The sequence below is a fragment of the Coffea arabica genome, chromosome 7c (assembly GCF_036785885.1).
Source record: "Coffea arabica cultivar ET-39 chromosome 7c, Coffea Arabica ET-39 HiFi, whole genome shotgun sequence".
NCBI classification, from domain to species: Eukaryota; Viridiplantae; Streptophyta; class Magnoliopsida; order Gentianales; family Rubiaceae; genus Coffea; species Coffea arabica.
The window spans coordinates 3936980-3959139 of NC_092322.1; the positions used below are offsets into that span (position 1 = coordinate 3936980).

General features: G+C 35.9%; 3 protein-coding genes across 10 annotated transcripts; 1 reads left to right on the forward strand and 2 right to left on the reverse strand.

The window, feature by feature from the left end:
- The first annotated feature begins 2139 nt into the window (after positions 1 to 2139).
- LOC113699142 (uncharacterized) lies at positions 2140 to 6963 on the forward strand. Of its 5 annotated transcripts, none has more exons than XM_027219272.2 (5): positions 2140 to 3086; positions 3343 to 3957; positions 5462 to 5798; positions 6165 to 6252; positions 6374 to 6963. In XM_027219272.2, the coding sequence occupies exons 2-5, from the start codon at positions 3393 to 3395 to the stop codon at positions 6569 to 6571; spliced, it is 1188 nt and encodes a 395-aa protein (XP_027075073.1). In that variant the 5' UTR covers positions 2140 to 3086; positions 3343 to 3392; the 3' UTR covers positions 6572 to 6963. The 5 variants fall into 5 exon arrangements, with proteins under 5 accessions (XP_027075073.1, XP_027075072.1, XP_027075075.1 ...); XM_027219271.2 differs by having other exon boundaries at positions 2141 to 3086; positions 3334 to 3957; XM_027219274.2 differs by having other exon boundaries at positions 2141 to 2651.
- Positions 6964 to 8341: 1378 nt separating this feature from the next.
- Positions 8342 to 13661, reverse strand: LOC113699127 (uncharacterized). 4 transcript variants are annotated; one of them, XM_027219249.2, is made up of 14 exons: positions 13507 to 13661; positions 13106 to 13310; positions 12910 to 12999; positions 12400 to 12465; positions 12196 to 12261; positions 11926 to 12011; positions 11755 to 11800; positions 11589 to 11643; positions 10440 to 10516; positions 10202 to 10337; positions 9975 to 10111; positions 9796 to 9900; positions 9074 to 9214; positions 8342 to 8649 (listed from the first exon to the last, which is right to left on the reverse strand). In XM_027219249.2, the coding sequence occupies exons 2-14, from the start codon at positions 13124 to 13126 to the stop codon at positions 8587 to 8589; spliced, it is 1089 nt and encodes a 362-aa protein (XP_027075050.1). In that variant the 5' UTR covers positions 13127 to 13310; positions 13507 to 13661; the 3' UTR covers positions 8342 to 8586. The 4 variants fall into 4 exon arrangements, with proteins under 4 accessions (XP_027075050.1, XP_027075049.1, XP_071913327.1 ...); XM_027219248.2 differs by having other exon boundaries at positions 13499 to 13656; XM_072057226.1 differs by having other exon boundaries at positions 13106 to 13340; positions 13499 to 13655.
- A 5038-nt stretch (positions 13662 to 18699) lies between these two features.
- On the reverse strand, positions 18700 to 21808 carry LOC113698383 (triacylglycerol lipase OBL1-like). Its single transcript, XM_027218192.2, has 5 exons — positions 21405 to 21808; positions 20453 to 20652; positions 20274 to 20307; positions 19300 to 19910; positions 18700 to 19193 (listed from the first exon to the last, which is right to left on the reverse strand). Exons 1-5 carry the CDS (start codon positions 21712 to 21714, stop codon positions 18924 to 18926), a joined length of 1425 nt encoding a protein of 474 aa, XP_027073993.2. The 5' UTR covers positions 21715 to 21808; the 3' UTR covers positions 18700 to 18923.
- Positions 21809 to 22160: the final 352 nt, after the last annotated feature.

Below are 22160 nucleotides of genomic sequence, written 5' to 3' on the forward strand. Positions count from 1 at the left end.
ACATTCGTCTAGAAACTTTCATTTTCGCTCAGATTTGCGGGTGGCGGACTTGATCAAACGAGCAATTTCGGAACTATTTTGGTCCAGACAGAGTCAAGTAATAATGCTCAGGAAATGACAGGCGTGAATTATGAGCGCTAGCAGCAAATTCTTGCCCTTTTCCCATTGTCTTGAGTTACATTAAAGTCTAAAGGGAACTATTTATGCTCCGTTAATGGCACGGCACTGTTTAACAAGTTTGAGTTCAGACATATGATCCTGGCTGTTGAAAGGAGTTAGGAACGGACGAGAAGTTAAAAACCCATGTGTGAACTGGTGCAAATAATCAATCACAAAATTATGTGTTGGTACTTTTGAGCTTTGTCCTCGTTCCTTCACATTCATACAAATGGTCCTGCAAAGGGTCATCATATGAACTGTGACGAGGGAGAGCCTGAGACGATAAATCACCGGCAAGTTGATTGGCAATTGTTAATTATTAGTTGTTGATTTAATATATATTGCTTGCGTTTCAAATGTGGCAGTGAAAAAACAATCCAAAAATGGGGAGATTTCTATTTGATTCAGTCCGATTGTTGTAGTAAACTCGTACAATCTTGATATACTTGTAATTTTCACCCCAGCTCTACCGACTGGAGGTTTTACGTAAGAAGTCGGAAACCTCCCAAGACCATTTCTATTTGAAGAGAAGGAACTACTGTACTGACTACTAGGGAATAGGGGCGCTGCCCAAATGTTATATGTATTTTGCACGTAGCGTAATTCTGTTTGTATATGGTATAACTTATTTTCAATAATATTTAATTTTAAAATAAAATTTTGTGAGTCCCAAATACATATGTTATTAAAAACGAGGTACAAGATAAGATCTGGGCCATATAAATTTTTTTGATCAAATCTTAACTGTGAACTGCTCAGAGACGATCCGCCTGATGACCGTCCCTGCCCCAAATCCACACTTCCAGAGGCTTTACTTGAGAAGTCATGCAAACTCTCAAAACTGCAGCATAACTCATCTGGGTTGAAATTTGGGGGACAAGAGGCACAAACGATTGCAGGCGATTGTATTCATTTTTCACTGCACGTAATTTTTATTGCACACGATATAACTTACTTTGCACACGACATAATTTTTTAACACCTTTTATGGATCTCATTCATGACATAAAAATCGAGTTACATGCTATAATCTGAACTGCACAAATTTTTAAAGTCACGTCATGACCGCGAACCTTCAGGAACGGTTGTCAGCCCCATTTCCAAAATTGGGTATCGCTGCTATCAATAATAATTCTTATCACCTACTAGCTAGCTTAGGTTAAAGTTGCCACGGGAAAAAAAAAAGGAAAAAAAAAAGAGTGGACTTGATAATTGCGTCGTCAGGAATTGATCTCCTGTCATGTCATTCGCTCTGAATGCGTGCTTGTGGAGGAGAATTAACGGATCATTTAGCTTAGGTCCAATTGTGTCAGCCAGCTGAAGGTGTGAATAATGTCCATTATTTGAAGTATGTGATCGTTGAACTTAGTATTTTATTTCTCGAAAAACGTAAAGACCTTTGATTGTATAGAATTCACATCTTACTATAATTGAAAAGAAGGAAAAAACAAGTATTGGCTCATTCACATTTTGCTTGCTTAAACAGGAGTTATACTACAAAACGTGCTACGATTTGGTACTAAACTACCATAAGTTGCTAGAAACGTGTTGGTGGCCTGCGAATGCCTTGAAATGGATTCACTTTTATATGGTTTTACCTCGATGTATACCCTAACATCACCGAATGCATGTCAATATATATAAAATATTAAAATTAAATAACATGTAAATTATTCAATTCAAAGGTGATTGTATATACAGAGATAATTCTCTAAATTTTATTTGGACCAAAAAGCAGAAAAAAAAAAGAAGAAGTAAAAGCCACTTGGGGAGTTTTATTGGAATGATGGAGCAGGGAAAATTAGAAACGGAAACCCTCAAAGGGACAAAATTGAAAATTGAGGGTCTGCTGCATCAGTCCTTCCCAAACTTTATGGCACCGTCACATGGACTGACCGCGCTTTCACAGATGGGGACAACATGCGCCAACTCGACCTTTGGCTCTTATGGACGACCAAACCCAATGGGAATGCTTCCCCCCCCTCGGCCTCGGCGCTCAGCACTCGTTTTGTAGTACAGTAATAATCAGTAATGCCCATCTTCCTTCGATAATTAAAGAAGGTGCATTTTCCTTTCCTCCAGCATCCTTCTTCTTCTTTCTTCTGTTCAAAATGTGTGAGCTAAGACTAAAAGACGATCAGAGACCACCCCAGTGGAATTGAACCCTCACAATTGCTAGTTGTCTAAACCTTTTAAAGTATCTTATTACTAGTACATTGGTTAGCAATTCTACATTCAACTTCTCTCACCCTAGCCCCAGCAGAAGATGATGAACCTTCTTCTCAATAAACTAATCTTTGTTTATCCACCTAAACTTAGTACCCCTCCTCCTCTGTTAGTAGTTAGTACTCCCTCCGAGTGACATTATCCTCTCTTTCTCCTTGGACTCAGAGACAAAATGTTGTGCTAGAAAGGAAACTAGAAAGCAAGCAGAAACAACCAAACTGAAGACTGAAAAGCAGCATTTTGTACTGCCACTCACAACTACATGGGCAAGTTTTCAGGCTCTCGTCTCTGACCAACAATCTCAAGCTAACTTTGCTTTTTGCTATAAGCCTCAACCCTTTTTTCTTTTTCTTTTTTTTTTAAAATTTCATTCTCGTGGTGATGTTATTTTATTCTGAATACTTTACCTTATTGTCTGTCTCCCTTTGTGTGCGTGAAAATTTGTGTTAAAAATTGAGCGAGAATAAGAACAAAGGTTGTGGAAGTGGGAGTGGGTCTGCTGTTGCTTCTTAAACAGTCTCTGTGTTACATTTGGTCAATTTTCTGACAGCAGAAATTTAAGGCTTGTTTTGGACGCAGCACTTTGTACTGTAGCACTCTCCTGCACTTCACGAGTAATACTGTGGTCCAGAATCTAGCAATGAATCCTGACTTCAGAGTTTGCCCACTTCCCCAATTACGATAAAAGAAAAAAAAAGAAGGTCGATTTCCTTTTACTATTTTTATAATCACAGATAGTATGTTTGTCATATACTGACATCTAGAGTTTGTGCGGTGACTGGTGAGGGATGAAAAATAAGTCCACTCTGGTTTACCATTTCAAAACGAAGATTTTTTTTTCATTTGTTTTTGCTTTTATTTGAGCAGTATATAGGTGAATGGATCTATTTATTTGTCCTTTGGGTTTTTGTTGCTGAATCTGATACCGCATGGGAATGTGGCCTTTAGGAAATTCAGACTATTGAGGAAACGATGCAGCAGCTGGTATCTTGTTTCAATTGAGAGTCATGAAGAAAAGTTCTGGTTCTATTGGTAATTCAGGGGCGTATACAAGTCCAGGAACCCCAGAATACGGAGACAACTATGGCAGAGGGATTCCAAAGGGTTGGAGCTCTGAACGAGTTCCCTTGCCGACAAATAGTAGCAGGAGGCACGTTAGTGCTGCTGCATTGATGCCATTCAACAGTGGAAGGACTTTGCCTTCAAAGTGGGATGATGCTGAGAGGTGGATTACTAGCCCTGTTTCAGGATATGGGGTATGCAAGACTTCAAACGTACAGCCTCAGAGGCGGCCTAAATCAAAGAGTGGACCACTTGGGCCTCCAGGACTCATGTATATGCCGAATTATTCCCCTACCGCGCCAGTTCTTGAGGGTGGAAGTGGGAGTACTTTCATGGCAGGTTCGCCATTAACAACTGGTGTATTGGTCCCTGATGGTTTATCCATTCATTATGCCACGGGGAATGGCGTGAAATCTAACTCGGTCTTCGCTGAGCGTGCAATTGCTCATGCTGCAACGGCACCTGGATTGTCCGATTTTTTAAATGAGTGTTCTATTCCAAGCTCTCAAGGTATAACGCGCGCGCGCGTGTATGTGTTCTCTCTTAGTTGACATTTTTCTTGCCAATTTCTTCCATTTTCTTAGATGCTGATTAAGTGGGCTAATGTAAGTTCTGATGTGATTTATGAGCTTTTCCAACAATTACCAGAATCCAGGTGCAATTTAAAAAGTTTTGTTGACAAAAACCTTCAGTTAACACCAGGCACTAAGTTGTTAAATTTGATCAGTACAGCAACTCGCAGTTATCTATAACTGGTGTCCATTTGCTCTGTGCTGTCTAACTCAGTTAAACCCCAGAGACGCCAAAAGTTCTTAAGCTGGAAGCCAGATGTTCTCAAATTTGATGCTTGCATGACCTTACCATCAGACTCCAGAGTTCCTTCTATTTTATCCATTGTCTTTTTCTTTAAAATTTTTTTGACTCTCTCAGAAGAGGGGGGGGGGCAGATATGGACAATCTGATTGATTGTTCAATAAGCAAGTGCTGAAGTTACTTTTAGATACCTCGGTGGTTAGTGTTGCGAAACCAAATATTCCACCCCACTTCAATTGCATCTCAAGGCATTTTGAAGTGTTGATATGCTGCTATTTTATATCTTTGTAGTGCTACTTCTGCCGTGATGATTGATAGCCATAAACAAGGGCCAATGGTCTCACTTGGAGAAGTGTGGACAATCTGTTAAACGTAATCGGTTCCTCTACATATTATTTGTGTGTTCTATTTGGATGCCTGACGTATAATTTGGCTCAGAAGGCTGTTTTAGATGGATCTCTTTCTCCCTGCAGAGTTGCCTTTAGGTACTAGGTTCTTTAGTGACCTACTGGTCATCCTAAATGTGCCCTAGATAACCTGTCACCGTTGTCTGAGTATGTCTGCAAGTCTAACGTGATCGTGTATACCTCTCCTAGTATGAACATGCAGTCTCTCATATAAAAAAACTTGAAAAAGAATACTGATACGATCAGCGGCTGGAAACTTTTTCTTCCCATGCAGTCCATTTCGGCTGTGGGCAATGAGGCAGTCGCCCAGTCATTGTTCTGTGCTTGGGAAGTCTCAAGAGTGTAAATTGTTGGTTATCAATGTGGTTGATGATGCAGCAGGCAATGTCCAAATTAAATGATGGTTGGAAGCTTCTACTCTGTATCATCAGCTGTGCGAAGAATGCATATTCTCTCTCAAATTTTTTTATAGGTATAGAAAATTAAATTGCATGATCTATATTTTTACCACTCGACTAGTGTTCTTCTATATTGATTCTTCTTCATACTGTGCTCGCGTCCACTCTTTTGAACTTTACTTGTGGTCCACTTGCGCCAAACATTAAACTCAGTGGGCAGATGGGGAAAATTGCTTGGAGCACTTTGTTGATATACATCCCGTTCATGTTTTTTAATGGGGTCTATGAATGATCCTTCATATTTAAGTGAAAACCATAGTTGGTCCTCCATCTGGGAAAAACTCATATATCTGGATAAAGCTTTCTGGTTTTACATATTTCTTTTTGAATGTGCAGACCATAAACTTGGCTATTTAGAGGCAGAGAGGGGTGTATCACGTGTTATCTCACGTAGGGATGTGGCCACTCAGATGAGCCCTGAGGGAAGCACCTATTCATCTCCTAAAGGAAACTCATCATTCTCAGCCTTCCCTCTGCCAATTCCAGCTGCAGTTGAGCAGCACAACTACAATTCTGCTAAAGTTGAAATTAGAGATGTCCAGGTAGATAAGGGAGCCACTATCACCCGGCAGTCCAAGAAACTTGGAGCAAGGAGGATGAGAAGGAAATCATCTGACTTTAAAGAGTTAGCTTCGCCGTGGGACATTTCAGGGGCTGCAAAGACCTTGTCAAAGTACCTTTTCTTTCTCTTCTGACATGCAGTATCTTTTGATTGTCGAAATATTCCCTCTGTTCTTCTCCGTAGAATATATTTTGGGATCACGAAACCAGAAAGCATTGTAATTCACAAGGCATAATTTTTCCTGCATCTGCAGATTAAAACATTCTCTGCAAAACTCTGCCTTAACATGCGTAGCTTAGCTTATTTTGTAATTCAAATTAAGTTTCTTATTGAGATCCTTTGCAACCTTGGTATTCCAACTGTTGAGTAAATTACATTTGCATTTTGCAATGAAGAGAATTGCAGAAAATGTTTATATTGCAATGTAGAGAATTGCTTGGCATGCAATTTACATATTAATTCCGCGTATTGTTTCAGGTCACGAAGAGAAGAAGCCAAGATCACTGCCTGGGAGAACTTGCAGAAGGCAAAAGCTGAGGCAGCAATTCGGAAACTTGAGGTTCGGGTATTACACCGTTGCTTCTGTTGCAAAGTTGACAATTGTGGAGATATCTGATGCGCTAACTGAAAGTAAAGAACGGTTTCTTTCTTTGACTGCTCTGAAAGTTTTTTGCTGTCATTTTCAGATGAAACTAGAAAAGAAAAGATCAGCATCCATGGATAAAATCTTGAACAAACTGAGAGCTGCTCAGACAAAAGCGCAAGATATGAGAAACTCGAATACAGACAAACACGCTCATCAGTCTAGAATTTCAACTAAATCATTCTTTCGCAAGTATATGAAGACAAGTCCTCTGATTGAGTGCTTCTTTTGCTGCACTTAATTGCCAATTCTCTACACGTTTTCTCAGGGAGATTGCAAATCCTTGTAGGCTCTCTTATAAACTTGTGAATATCGATAGTATTGTTTTTGTCTCTTTTGTATCTCTCAACGATTGGAAATACTGGCATAGTAGCTCGGCTATCTCTTGAAGATCAGAACAGAACGTCTAGTTCGTCGCAAATTCCAGCTACAATGAAGTTTACCTTCGTTCATGTATATAATGTAGACATGCTACTTATTACTGGGACTGGCAAACGGCACTTCTTAGTAGTGATAAAGCTTTTGCTGCTCTTCCGTCAAACATTGTGCAAGTCATCTTGATTGTGTTCGAGTAATTTCTACAAGCATCCTCAAAGAGGAATATAATCTGATTATGCCAATCAGTTTATTGTAGGCCCTACTTCATGCAAAGTAAGAAGCTATGAGGTGATGATCATTCATCGTTTTCTTCGCCAGCTTCGTGAGAAATCACTTTCTGAAGGCATTCCTAAACAATACTTGCAGTAATAATTTTTGAAGCAGCTTTTTTGTAAGTTACTTTTTTCTTACACCTGCCTTTTTAATAAGTTTGGAGATTATTTTCCTTTGAAATATGTGTTTGGATAGGAAATTATTTGAGAATTTTTTTTTCAAATAACATTGTAGTATTTCTACTGACTGACGTCACGTGAGATAAAAAGGTGGTAAAAAAGATAAAATATTGATTAGAAAGCATGTATATGATATAACTAAAATTATATTTTTGCAAATAAAAAGCTTATCCAAAATTAGAAGACCTTTTTTCTTTTAATAGTGTCCGAGACCTCCCACACTCACCTCCTTTGTATAACCTAACTCATTCCTCTCCCTTTAATCGTACATCTAATATCACTAATTTTGACTTTTCTGGGAAACCATTTTTCTTCTTATAACATGCTAAACAGGTGTAGGGAGGATTAAGTGCGCAATTAAAACTACTTCACAAACATGTATAAACCATCATGACCTAAGGCGGACGATCTAAAGCTTGTCTCTGCAGAAACGATGTTACGAAAACATTTTGCGTGTTCCACTCATGCCATTCAATTAAGAGTTATAAACAAATGCTGTCAAGGTTGTTCCTTGCTTAGATTCTTTAGAATTGCGAGTGCTTAGGTTCTCGATGTTAACCTCAATATAATCCCCGAGCACAACTACAAAGCAAAGACTGATCTTCCATGCATCTTTCTCGACATTAGCACCTTCGTACTTCGTCAAACTGGAAAGGAATATGGCCAATTTCATCCGTAAACTTTTTTGCTAATACCAATTTAGTTTCTAACTTTTATTTTTGATCAATTTGATACTTGAATTTGTTTTGCAGTTTCAATTAAGGACTATCACAGTGGCACCATTATTTAAAACTAATCTGACTCCTAATTAATTAACTAACAATGATATTTTGATTTCGAAACTGTAATAAAATAAGTAAATCATGTTACAAAATCATTAAATAAAACTTTAAAATCATGTAAAAAATCATAAAATAAAACTTTTTAAAAGTTTAATTTTATGAATTTTTATATAATTTACTTAATTTATTACAATTCCATAAGTGACATTCCCAAAATATTCCAATTTAGTTGATCAATTAAAAGTCAAATTGGTTTTAAATAATGGTGCCACTATAGAAGTCCTTGATTAAAACTGCTAAATAAGTTCACGGTTAGAAATAAAAATTAGGGACTAAATCAGCATTAGTGAAAAAATTTAGGTACAAAATTCGCCATTTTCCCAAATGGAAAGGCAGTAGTTTTGGCAAAACAAATAACGGTACAAGTTACATTAATCAGTCCTGCCAATAGAAATAAAGTCAGCTTAAATGACATCCAACCACAGATAACATAACCAATTAACGAGTGTTTCAACGATAAATTGGCATATAAATGTTTCGAACAAAAGCTGTCCTACTTGAGCCATCACTGGGTATTTGTAAAGGCGAACATTACTAGTTATCTAGGTCCATTCTAGATGCAGCAGCATTTATGCCTCGGACAACTAATAAGGCCTATACCTAAAATCTGCTCTGGAATGTCTTCCAGCACCCATTCCGTACCCCCACTGCAAAACAAACACAGCACAATTAACTATAGGGGCTGAACAAAAATCAAAAAAGAAAACAATCCGTATAAATTGTCATCTAATTTGTATTGTCAGTACAGGAGAGAACGAGGACTTCAGATCAGCCACATACGAAGATTGCATACACATTATGTGGCTACAATAATTAGTCGAAGAGCCATTCATCAGCAACATTCTACTCAATAAGCAAAGCTAGATTTATGTATGAACTTGACTGTCGAGCTCTAGCTAAGGTAAGGGTCTTAACTCCAAACACATTGGCATCACACACCAAGTAGGGAGCAAATCCATATTAGTGCTTCACAGAATGCACAAAAAGCTAATAGATAGATTGAAGACTCAAAAAGCAATATGTTCATCTTTCTGAGCGATGCAATGCTGTAAATATGGAAATGATACTCACATCATCAAAGTCCATCCCTCCATACATCCTACCGTACGAACGCATAGGACCGCCATAACCTGCATATGGTTCAGGATTATCCATCATGTAATTACTACTTGGACCGGCATCGTCAATGGGAGTAGCTGAATCTATTGCAACCTGCAGAGTACATAGATTATGCATTTCAAGCATATCAGTCAATTCAATAATACAACATTTACTGTGCGCAGCATCCACTTTGCAAGTTTGAGAAATGATGCCATTCTAATTCAAGAGCTAAAGGATATTTCTAAAATTTCTACATATGACATGGAAAGTTAGTGTAATTAGCCAAGAAATTTTTTCTTAGACTTACAGATATTCTACAACCATCTTTTCTCTTCTTAACATACAATTAAGTCATAGACTTGCGCTTCTGACAACATTGAGATCTATTTGAAGAATAAAATTTCTATCCTTATCCATTATCTTAAACAAATGCTAATTCTTCAAAAGTGAAAATTAAGATGTAAAAATCAAGTTTGCTAAATCACAATTAACTTTGGAATGACATCCATCTAAAGTAGGATTTAATTAACCCACAAATTAGTAATAAATTGATTGTCCACAATAGTGCAAACAGGACTTGTTATAGGTCTCCCAGACTTAATATGTTGAGTTACAGCATAAATATTAACTATACGACTCATCAACAGACTGAACATCCAGGAAACATCCGGAATGAAAACTTCATCAACTACCTGTTGTCCACATATCTCATGGGGCCTTCGAGACACACGATCTGCAACACCGTCTTCAGCAAAGGTTACAAAACCAAACCCCCTGTGGCCTGTCCTTTTGGGATCCTGATTCCAATAGCATGTCTGGGTCGTAAGAAGCTGTTCATCAACCATAAATCACAAATACTGCTTTTTCTTACCTTTGGAACATAGACATCTAATATACGGCCGAATCTACCAAAGTACTGACGAAGATCTTCAGCACTTGCCTCCTGAGGAAGCCTTCCCACAAATATCTTTTTACCCATCCCACGAGGGGGGCCTCCTGGGCCTCCTCCTGGTTTTCAAGAATTATAAATGGTTGTCAGACAATTGGCACCAGATAGTGAAAGTGCATTAACTTTTCCTTTTTGTCCCTAATACTTACTTCCATACATAGAACCCGGATGATCATATAAGGTGGGAGCACCCAGTGCAGCATATCTGGTTGCTGCACTGATGTAAGCATTATATGCACCATATCCACCCTGAGGCACTCGGCTAACTGGCCTGAATTCGTCCTCCTGAGAGAGAGAGAGAGAGAGAGCATTAAGTTTCCCAATAACCCCACTTAACATTCCAGACACAGATAATAACTAGCGAGTTGAATATTGACAAATGCTTGCCTTTGGTGTGGCTCGGTCAACAACTATTGTAGAACCCCCCAGTTCATGGGTCTCAGCCATGAGATCATCCACAGATTCTGAAAAAGAAAGTAAAAAGTTTGAAACAGCATATCACAAAAATCACTTAAGAAGCTACCAAGTTAGGCCTCTTGATAGAAAACTAAATTAACCACACCTATGAGGCAAAATTCAAATAAAATTAAGCACAGTCACAGCACTATGCCATAATCACCAGCTAAGCTAGTTCATAAGACTTCATTATCTTTTCAGTTCTCACTCGAGGTCATGGAGAATATAGCCTAGTTAAAAATTTTAAAAGATTTGAAATGTTGGAACATAAAGTGCCCTGGTGCTCCTTGACTACTTGAAAAATTCTCAGGGGAGGTGACATGCATAACAATTAGGCTAAATAGTACTTGCAACTTCTACCTGCGTTCCCCCTTAATGATCCCCATTGCTATTGCTTCCACCATCAGAAAAGAGAATCTTTTGAAAAGGTGGATGAACCAAGAAATTTATCATTTGAAACAAAGGATTAGATTTATCGTTAACGTCAACTCTGTCAGACCACAATGTCCACTTCCAATACCATAAGCACTCATTTTTAACAAGCCACATCTCCATAATCCAATGCAAGTCCACTTTCCAATCAGTACCCAGACCAATCCTCTTCTGTTGAATCTCGAAGGAAGAACTTTCTCCAAACCACAGAAACTCTTCAGATCCTAGAAAAACCTCTAAAATACAGGTCCCAAATAGAACCAGTAAAAGACATAATTATGACCTTACCAACTTGAAATGCCGAAAGTTAGCAACTTATACGTCCATTTATCCCAATAAATTGGGCAACTCACTCCAAATTACCAGCTTTGTCCACCTATATAATCAGTTAATCATGTGGAGGAAATATGCGATATGTGAGATTGCAGCCTACATGCATATTCTTTCGGTATGCACATGTCCAAATGACCCAATTCGAGATCGATATCTTTCACATAGACAACACTTGCACCAGGGGAAACAAAAGAGATAAGGAAAAAATGTGAGCAAGGTGAATCATTTCCCTCTGCTGAACAGAGGAAAAGCAAGTTTCTTGCACCAGGTAAAAGATTATCAGGTTCCACCTGGGAACATTCAAGTGGGACTTACCAGCATTAGCAAAAGTGACAAATCCGATTCCACGATGTGATTTGGTGCTTGGATCCTTAGAATATGAGACAAAAGTATGTTATTCTTTACCATTTCTATAATCATGAATCTTGAATTTTCCTAGAGAGTTAAAGAAAACTGAAGAGGTAGGGTGGAGGTAATGGACCTTGGGCATGTAGAGATCTGTTATGTCACCATATTTCTCGAAATAACTGCACCAAAAAACACATGGAGAAAAACATTCAAAATTTAGAATAATGTCAGCATAATGCGACATGAAACAGAAAAAGCAACTAAAAATATCTCTCAAGTTCAATAAAGAGGTAAAAACAATGACCTTCTGAATGCTGCTTCTGAGACAGATGGAGAAATTCTTGCCACAAAAATCCGTGTTACTTTCTTGGATGGAGCTCTCATCTCCTCCTATAAATCAGCATTGGTGTGTTTCATTAGACATGTAAAACAAATTCAAGTAATGGAATCACAATTTTACATTGGTCTACAGCTCAAGAAAGTTTTATGGGCAAACAATATAAGCTAAAAAGGATGACGAAGGTTTAAAAGTTCTCAAATTGAATTATATAACTGCAAAACTAAAACTGGAAACCTTTGGAGTGGCTATTTTTACTTCCAGCATTCTGTTACCAAGGAAATGCTCGCTTGACAATGCAGCCTGCAGAATAAATACAAAGAATCAAAGCCAAAGGGGCAGCAGCATTAGAACAGAATTTGAACTTTTTCATCCGGAAAAGAGAAATAATAACATAGTAAGAAAAAAAATTAGAAAGAGGAAAACATAAATGAGCCAAACCTTAGCATCCTCAACAGTTACAAAGGTCACATAGCCAAACCCACGAGATCGCCCAGTAGACCTCTCCTAAAAGTTATAGAAAAGTTGCATAAATTTAGCCTTCCATACAATCTAGATAGAAATTTCTAGAAGATACTAAATGTATTACTCCAAAAACAGGTACGACAGTCTAATGCAAGTAATACACCTCTTTGATATTGCAAGTGCTAAAAACTAATTTTTCCGTATTGAGAAAGTACAACTAATTTGTCATAATGTTGAGAAAGATGGTACTTTGGAAGCATTACAGACATATAATTTCCAATCAACTGGTCCTCGGCCCATCAATTCAACCTCCAGAAACCATTTAAAAGCATCAACGGTACTCACGTATAAGCCAAAAACTCAAGTTTTCAAAAGAATACAATTACTTCACAAGCTGTACCTGACGAATCATAAGGAGTCAGGATCCAAGTACAGGAAAAAACAAACAGACAGACAACCAACATAGGAAAAATAGCCTCGACTAACCTTCATGACTATACAGTCCTCCAATTCCCCAAATTTGGTCATATATTCCCTCAAACCTTCTGTATCCACTTCCCACGGGATACCCAAAACCTAAATAACATTGCACAATATACATCAGTATAATTTCTGCTCCGGAAGAAAAGAATACCGTCATCATAGATATTACAGGAATTAATGAAAGGAGGCTTGAACTTACAACAAGCTTTCTCTCAGACATATTGAAGACGGTCAAGTTAAGGAATCGTGCTCTGCAGTGGAGTTTATAGGAAAATCGCGCAGGTCTCTCACCAATTCCTCTCTTTCCCTTACTTCCTTTTGCCCTCTCCCGATCTTATATCGAAGCTCTCTCTCTAGAAACTGAAATCGCTCACACAACTCAACGACTCTTCCTCTTCCTCCTCCTGCACACAATAATAACAACACAGACACCTCTTTCTCACACACAATCATCATCAATATACACCAATTTAGACTCACCATTTATTCTCCTTCAAATTTTCTCAAAAATTGGGAAATTGATTTCATTATAACCCATAAAAAATTAACCAAAAGAACGACGAGTAATTGATTATGTATGCACGCTCAATACCTTCTTACCGATTCGAATTCTCAAAATTCTAGCTACCTCGCTCGCACGCTCCCTAGCGCTCGAATCGCACGACGATTCGCTCAGCCTCCCGCCGCTCAGCTCAGCTTCTCAAACCCGTCAAAAGGATTTCTCTATCTCTACATCCCGCAATCCGTAAATTGCTATGTACACATATGAAGGGCTCTTTTTTTTGGATAGCCCCCCACGATTTAGCATTTTGCGATATTCCCCTTTAAATTGTGAGATTTTTGACATAGATTTTAGGAAAATTGTTCAAAACGTCTTTCATATTTTATAAAACAATTTTTTCGTCTCTCACTTTCAGAAATGTACTTTCACATACTTTATAAATTTATATTAGTCAAATTTAGTTATTATTCAAATTTTTAACTAGTTTTTTGTCAGAATTCATCACGTGCCTTGTATGAAATTATTTTTAAGGGCAAAATTGTCAAATAATCAAAATTTATATAAGCCGATCTATAATTCATCACGTTTTATAAAATGAATTTTTTTGTCCTTTACATTTCACAAAATGAATTGTTTCGTCCCTCATATTTTATAAAATGAATTTTTTCATTCTTCATATTTTATAAAATAAATTTTTTTATCCCTCATTGATTATGTGTACGAATAATTTTTTTTTAAAGCCAGATATATATCTATTTGATTTTACTTAAATAATACGAATAACATGTAATATATCTCTATTTGATTTCACCCGAATGTACTATTCAGGTGAAATTAAATAGATATATACAGGAGTTTTAAAAAAATTATTAGTTTTTCACTCATGTTCATTTTCTTTTACTTAAAAATTGAAAATAAATAAGACGTTTAATTCTAAACATTATCAAGTATTTATATCGAATTAAATTTCGACAGAAAAGATAAACAAAAAAAAGTATGACAAAAAGAAATCAGTGATTTACACTTTCAAATTTTAAAACAATTATAAAGCAAGAATTTCAATTGTTAGTCTTAAAAGTTGTGAGTAAAAATCTCAGATTTAAACTACAATTTATTAGCGTGACTATAGAATTCAAATTATGACCGATTAATTAGATGGTCTTATTACACAACTCAATAAATAAATTATTACAAAAAAAAAGACTACAAATATTGAATAGATTCATATGATAAAATTAAATAAATATATGTGGGTTTAAAATAAATTTGTTAGATTTAAACCCGTGTATATATCATTGAATAGTATGTATACATTTACAATTAGTCTGTTTAAATGAAATTAGATAGAGATATATTGCATGTTATTGGTACTGTTCAAGTGAAATCAACTAGATATATAATAGATTTAAAAAAAAATCTTTGTACACATGGTCAATGAGGCATAAAAAAATTTATTTTGTGAAATGTAAGAGATTAAAAAATTTATTTTGTGAAATATGAGGGACGAGACAATTCATTTTATGAAATGTAAGAGATTATAAATCAGATTATGTAAATTTTAATTTAATAATTTTGCCCCCAAAAAATTATTACATGTAAGGCACGTGATGATTTCTGGCAAAAAACTAGTTGAAAACCTAGGTAGGAATCAAATTTAATCAATATAAATTTGTAATGGACATAAAAATACACTTTTAAAAGTGATGGACAAAAAAAATTATTTTATAAAATATGAAAAATATTTTGAACGATTTTTCCTAGATTTTAACTTCCGGATGATTTACCTTTTTTCCCCTGCAGTTTATAATATTTTTCAACACCAGCGTGTATGGATGCATACTCAAATTTGATTTCTCTTTTTTAATCCGCATGGCATACATCTATGCAAGTGGCGGCATCGAGTCATGTCGAGCCAAGAAGTACAATTGCACCCCTTCAATTTTTAAAAGCTCAAAATTAACCTATAAAATTTTTAGAAATTATAGTATTGCCTTCTTCTTGTCCCCCTAGATTTTGGTAGTATTCCCTCCAACCTCACAATTCTCCCTCAAAATTATTGAAATCTTTTACAATTGTCTTCTCCGTCTCCATAATAGTGAACCTTGGACTAAAATATATATAATTACATGATGCTATTTTTTTGCTTTCTATTAAATATAATTTTTTTTTGTAAGCAAATGTTATTTGTTTAATATTTAACTTTTCTTACATGTCTATTTCATATGAATTACAAGTCCACTAACTATTCATGTAACAGTTTGATTGTGTACAAATTATTTGTCAATTGTTTATATTAATTAAAAATATACATCTTGTATTCTTTTGCATAATTTTATAACATTGGATGAGTTAAAAAATAAGGGTTATTACCACTTTACCCCCTTAAACTATATCACTACTATCAGTTTACCCCCTAACGTTATCTTTTAGTCACTTTATCCTCATGAGTAATTCAACTCAACATGTTAAGAAATTTTGGATAAAAATACCCTTTGATTTTATAGCATGCGACATTCTTATTATCACTTTATTCGTTTAAATTATAGTGATACAATCACTTTAGTTCCTAACATTATTTTCTAAGCATTTTACCTCATCGTTAATCTAACTAGTATGGTCAAAAAATTTTAAATATATTTATCCTTTTTTATATATAATTAAAAATAAAAAAGTTGGAATGGTTATTCTTCCTTTTTTTTCACTATAAGAGATCGAAAAATATAAAAATAAAAAGATTTTCTCAAATTTCTTTTTTCACATTTATTAATACTAGGAAAAGAAAAAGAGATAGGGAAAAAGGAGACAAAAAAATTAGATTTTACAAAAAAAAGAAAATAAGGAAAAGTCTAACATTATCGTAATACTTTAAGGTTGTCGAGATTAGGATTGGAATTTGGTGGTAAACAAAATGTGAAATAATTTTAAAATAATAAAAGTATTTAATTTTTTCTTATTTGTAATTTAAAAAAAAAGAATTGAGCTCTCTCTCCCCCTCTCCATCTTTCTATTTTTTTTTTCAATATTAATAAGATTGCCAAGAAGAAAAAAAATAATATTTTGACTTTTTTCTTGATACTAAAAAGGAGGAGAGTCACTTTAAATTTTTTATTATTTTTATTATGCAGAGAGAAGGGTATTTTTTCTAAAGTTTTTTAACTTGCTAAGTTGGTTTCATGATAGGATAAATTGTCTAAAAAATAACTATAGGAGGTAAATTGATAATGAGACTATATTTTATGAGGGTAAAGTGATAATAATTTTAAAGGTTAAACATGTCTTTTCACTTTAATTAATAACTTTCGTTAAGTTTGACCGTTAGTCTTGAGGGTAGAGTGACTAAAAGATAACGTTAAGGGGGAAATTGATAGTAGCACCAAACGTTAAGGGGGTAAAGTGATAATAACCTAAAAAATAATGAATCTCAAATTACATGCTCACTATAATAAATATTTAGTTATTTCAGAAACCTGCAAACCAACACCTTATGAGTCTAAGTTAATATTATTGCACCCCTGAATAAAGGTCCCGATTTCACCGCTGCATCTACCATTATACATTCATGCTAATGCTCCTCCACATTCATACCGCAACACACATTTGCAACAAAGAGCTTCCATTGAGTACGTTTTGTACTTGAGTTGTTTTAACCCCACTCATTGTTATGTTATATTTCCATGTAAATTTCGTTGATTTGGTATTCAGTTTTAGGTCCACACTATTTTGTTTGGTCATTTATCAAATTATTGATTTTGTTTGGGGGGCTGTTGCAAAGTCCATGAAGTTACTGAGTCCCCTGCATGTACCATTCCTTGAATGTTTGCTGTGTCTTCGTCCAAATATCGCATTCAAGGGTCAATCTTCATCCAAAATGCGTACTCTCCCAAGTAGGCGAGTTAATTGCCCTTTTTCCTGTTCAAAATCGGATTGATGCAAATCCAAATTCCTACTAATGCTTCTATATATATATATATATATATATATATATATATATATATATATATATATATATATATATATATATATATATATATATATATATATATATATATATATATATATATATTATATCACTTCATGCCCGCCCTTAGTTATATTTGTTTAAAAAAATTGAAGTTTGCTCTACTGCAGCACCGGAAGAAATATCAAATCAATCTTATGTTTTTATGAGGTACAAGTGTTTCTTTTTTTTTTTAGTAGGATGAAATGTATAGGAGTGAATCTAGATAGTTGCAGTATCAAAATTTGCTATTTTCTTTGTAAATGTAATTAAATGTGAATGTGCTATTTACTTAGTTTTTGGCATGTGCAAAAGTCAAAACTAAGAAAGTGAATTATTTGCATAATTTTATCTCCTTACATTTTTTAATCACTATTTTATCTCACATGCATCATATCAAAAAAATGTTGTAGTAATCTCTTCAAAAATTATCCCAAATAATCTACTATCCAAACACACGTTTTTTGTTCGGTAAGCTTAAATATGTAAAACATTCTAAAAACTATGAAGTATACGCAATATAATTGTTAAACAAAATCATTGCACGAAAAAAAAATTTCTTTTTTTGTTTTCTTATTAGGAAAAATAGTTGACAACGAACTCCATTTTAAATTCAATTTCTGAGAAAATTAATTTTGAGAGCTTGTATATTGAGCTAGTGAAGTAAAGTGTAGTTTACTCCCACACTCTGTGCCATTCTCTGTCTCACTTTTTATTATATTGCTATTTCTCCTTCATAAACATCATGTTTTAGTTCTTTTTTGTTTCCTTAAGATCCAATAATTATTAATTCAGTAATACACAAAATTTAATAAACTCAAAAAACCAAAATGCACAAAAAATGAGATCTTTTATGCATTTTCTGCTATATTTTTTAATTTTCTATTATATATAGCTTTTTTTAAGCTGTTGTATTTATTTTTTACTGAATTAATAGTTATTGAATCATAAGGAAACAAAAAAGAACTAAAACATGATGTTTATGAAGGAGAAATAGCAATATAATAAAAAGTGAGACAGAGAATGGCACTGTGGGACAGAAGATCCGTTGCGCCCTTCAAAGTATGTTTTTAAACCATTGGACTATGATCCAACGGTCAGGGAGAGTCATGCACTAGATCGGTGGTTCAAAATTTACCTAGTGCATTACAAGAAAGTATTGTGCTTCTTATCTTCAAACAAAAGATTCAGATTAAAAAAAAAAAAAAGGGGGAGAAAGTATGCTTAAAAGTGCATACTCAGATGCTTTACTTTTATTGAATGCAAAAGGCAAATCTTTCACCACACACCGAAAAGGGCAAAAAAAAATTTTTTTTAATAATAATAATAATAAAATAGACAAGCAACAGGGATAAACGACCCAGAAAACATGAGCTTAAACGAGGAGCAGTTTTAATTATCCACTTACACTAACTGAAAAAATCAACTTTTTCGACTAGGTGAGCCCTAGAAGAGGATCATCCAGTTTCTTCGTGCTTGGATTTCCCTCCGCTGGGCCGTCGTTTGCATGAAAATCGTTTATTGGCGAAGCCATGGTTTGGGAGCGTACAAATCTGGAGATGCAAACCTTGTGGAATTGACATAATCTAGAGGAGCATGTGCTGGCAGGCCAGCTATGGAGAAGATGCCCATCAGTCGAACCGCTCGCATAACCTTCAATTCCCTGTATTCACGTCCCACAAACATTCCCATCCCAAATCCTCTCATCAGCTCCCAAACACAGATCATTTTTTTGGGGATGAACATGAAGATTGAAAAGTAGTTCTTGTTTGGTACTTCATCAACAATCTGCAGCCCATGAAAAATTAAAATATTTAATCCTAGGTTCTGATATACGGCATTGCAGATGAGAGAAAATTAGAAATGAAATTGGGAATGCCAGGGGATTAATTACATCGCCCCTGTAAAGGCTGTTGAAGTAGATACACTTTCCAAAGTGCTGAAAATCGCTCCATGAATTGTCCCAAGGGACTCTAGGCACAATATCGTTGCAATAAACGATCCTAAAGTACTTGCGCCTGCGGCTCTCCATGTTGTTTTCCACGAATGCTCCAAATCTGGAATCTCCAACTCTTGGTTGACCAAAAGTGTAGACCCCGTCTAGCCGCTCCAACAGATCCTTTTCTTCGTGATACGCCAAAATGGATGGAAACAGAATTGCTAGTGCACCACCCAAGCTGTGACCCGTCACTATAAATTTAGCATTGGGATTGTTTTTCAAAGCATCTTTCAGAATTTCCCGGATGGTATAGTAAGCGTATTGCCTATTCGATTGGGGTATGTTCTTGGGCCAACCACTGCCCCTCTGTAGACCAAGAGCTTCCACGAATCCACAATGCACCCTTCCCACATTAGGAAGCTCATAATAGGAGAGATCCATGTCTGTAATCCAATCATCAGCAGCAAAGGGTTCTGTACCTCTGAAGGCCACACATATCAGTTCCGAGTCCGTGTCCTTATTTTGTCGAAACAACATTGCTTGTGTTGTTGGTTTCCTTTGGAAAGCTAACCACCACCGCCACAAAAAAGGAGGAGGAGAAGAAATAAAAGGGGATCAGTTCCGATTGAAAGACAAATAATTAACTATCAAACTAACAGCAATTTAAAACACCAGGTTGACATTATTTGGACCACATACGTGCAGCCTTTTGAGTCCGTCATATTATTGCCTTCACATGGTATCTTACGTATTAGTACTATCTAGGAGGATAGGGTTTCGAATGCTCAAAAGCCATGAAACTCGTTCTTAATGAAAAGCCCAGCTAATTTTCGTAAACAAGTGTTCTCCAATAACTAATCGTTGCAAATCCCCCTCTCACAAGGCAGCCATTAAAATTTAAAAGTAAGTTAGGAATAAGGAATACTTACCGTTCCAGAAATCGTAAAATCCCATGAATTCCATCTGTGAAAGTAGTTTAACGAGGTCATCAATTGTCACTACATGATATCTAAAGAGATGACTACACTAGGTTATCGAATAAGTAAGAACCAAAACATATACACAAACACGTAACACATGTAGAAAATTGAAACTAAAACTGTTTTACCTTCCAGATTTGCGAGACTACATATGCAATATGAGCGGGGTTCTCGTAAACGATTTTGGCAGCCATCATTGCGAGAGCCGAATTATATCTCCTATCGTCAATTAGGATGTTCTCAGCCAGCTGTTCCCTATCGTCTGAAAGTCCAATCAGCGACAGGAACTTGGGCGAGTCTCTATCTGGGGTTTTTTCTGGTCGGCGCCCTACAAAAGATAAAAATGGATGGATACTAACCTCCTTACAGCCTTAATTAAAGGAACAACCATGCACACACGTAATCTTTAATGACCTAGTCGATAAAATATAGTAAAAAAGAAATCCTATCCAGATTGTTATGCTGTACAACAAAACAATAACTAATTTCTTATTTCCTTCACACTACAAGTGTTGGATCTGTTAGCTAGGCGCAAGTCAGACACCAGGATACTCTCTAGCATCAGGTATCAGTTTATGGATCTTAATTTACGTTCATGCTTTTCATTATTCAAGTGTAACTAGAGTCACTGCTGCAATTTATTTTGAAATCCAGTCTGCGCTTGTTCAAGTGGTTTGTTCTTGCCGTGTGACAGTGCACTAGGTTTTGGAGGCTTGCGTTTTGAAGAAACCCCACATACTCGAGGTATTAATAGGGAACAAAGGAGTGCTGTTCCTATCACAACTCGCCCTGGTTTGTAGGATTTGGAAGATGGTGGGAGAACTTCCACGTAAACTGTTGGGATAAGACCTCGCCCGCAGATTAACGCATCCATCAGCACACGCACGATAGCATGCATGCATGCCCTTATGTTTGGCATTTTGATGTCTCTATTCTTATCGATCAATGTTCATGAATTATCCAAAAAGCAAATAATATTTGCATTGAGCAAAGTAGGTAGCATGAAACTTGGAAAAAGTCAGGCGAATGAAAGAAAAGCAAGAGCAATAACTAATTAGGAGATTGAGTAGCAGAGTCTACCCCGAAGGATTTTGAAGATAATTCCCATAAAACCGCCATTCACGTACAGCAGGTTAAGCCAGTTCTCGATTGCATACCCCAACAATGCTAGCGGTCCTGCGAGTATGAACAAGATAATTTGCATCACGACAGAGCCAACTAGAACCACCCTTTTAGGGAATGGTAATCTCGTCCCTCTTGGGGTAAAAATAAATCTTCTATTGTCTGCACGGCTGGAGAGCAAGAAACGAAGGAGATCGAAGATTGTGGCTTCCTTCGGAGCTAGCACCATATAGTGGCTAGCAAATGACCTCTCCTCATGGGAAGCCATTGAAGATTCAACTCTAAAGGCTGGGAGATAAATTAATTGATAAAAGGTTCAGCTAGCAGCTAGTATACAGTAATATGGTCGGACAGGGATAGAGCGATGCCTTTGGTGGACCAGTATATATATAGAGAGATCAGCGATATAAGGCATCGAGATTTTCTTCCAAGTTCATTCCCTCGATCAATCTAGTGATCTGCTTTACTCTGATACCAATTTGTTAGGAAATTGGCTTAATTTCTTTTAGGTAAAAATTCTTGTTTTGTGTGGAAGTAACTAGTTTCCTAATTGGATTTAGTTATTTGAAGTAGCAGTCAAGTAATTTCCTATTTAGCTAGATACTACTTTCTACCCTATATGAGTTTAGGAAATAGTATTGGTTTCCAATTGTTATTTGGCAGTAATATTCTCTATAAATAGGTAGATTAGCATACTACAAAGATACACAAGAA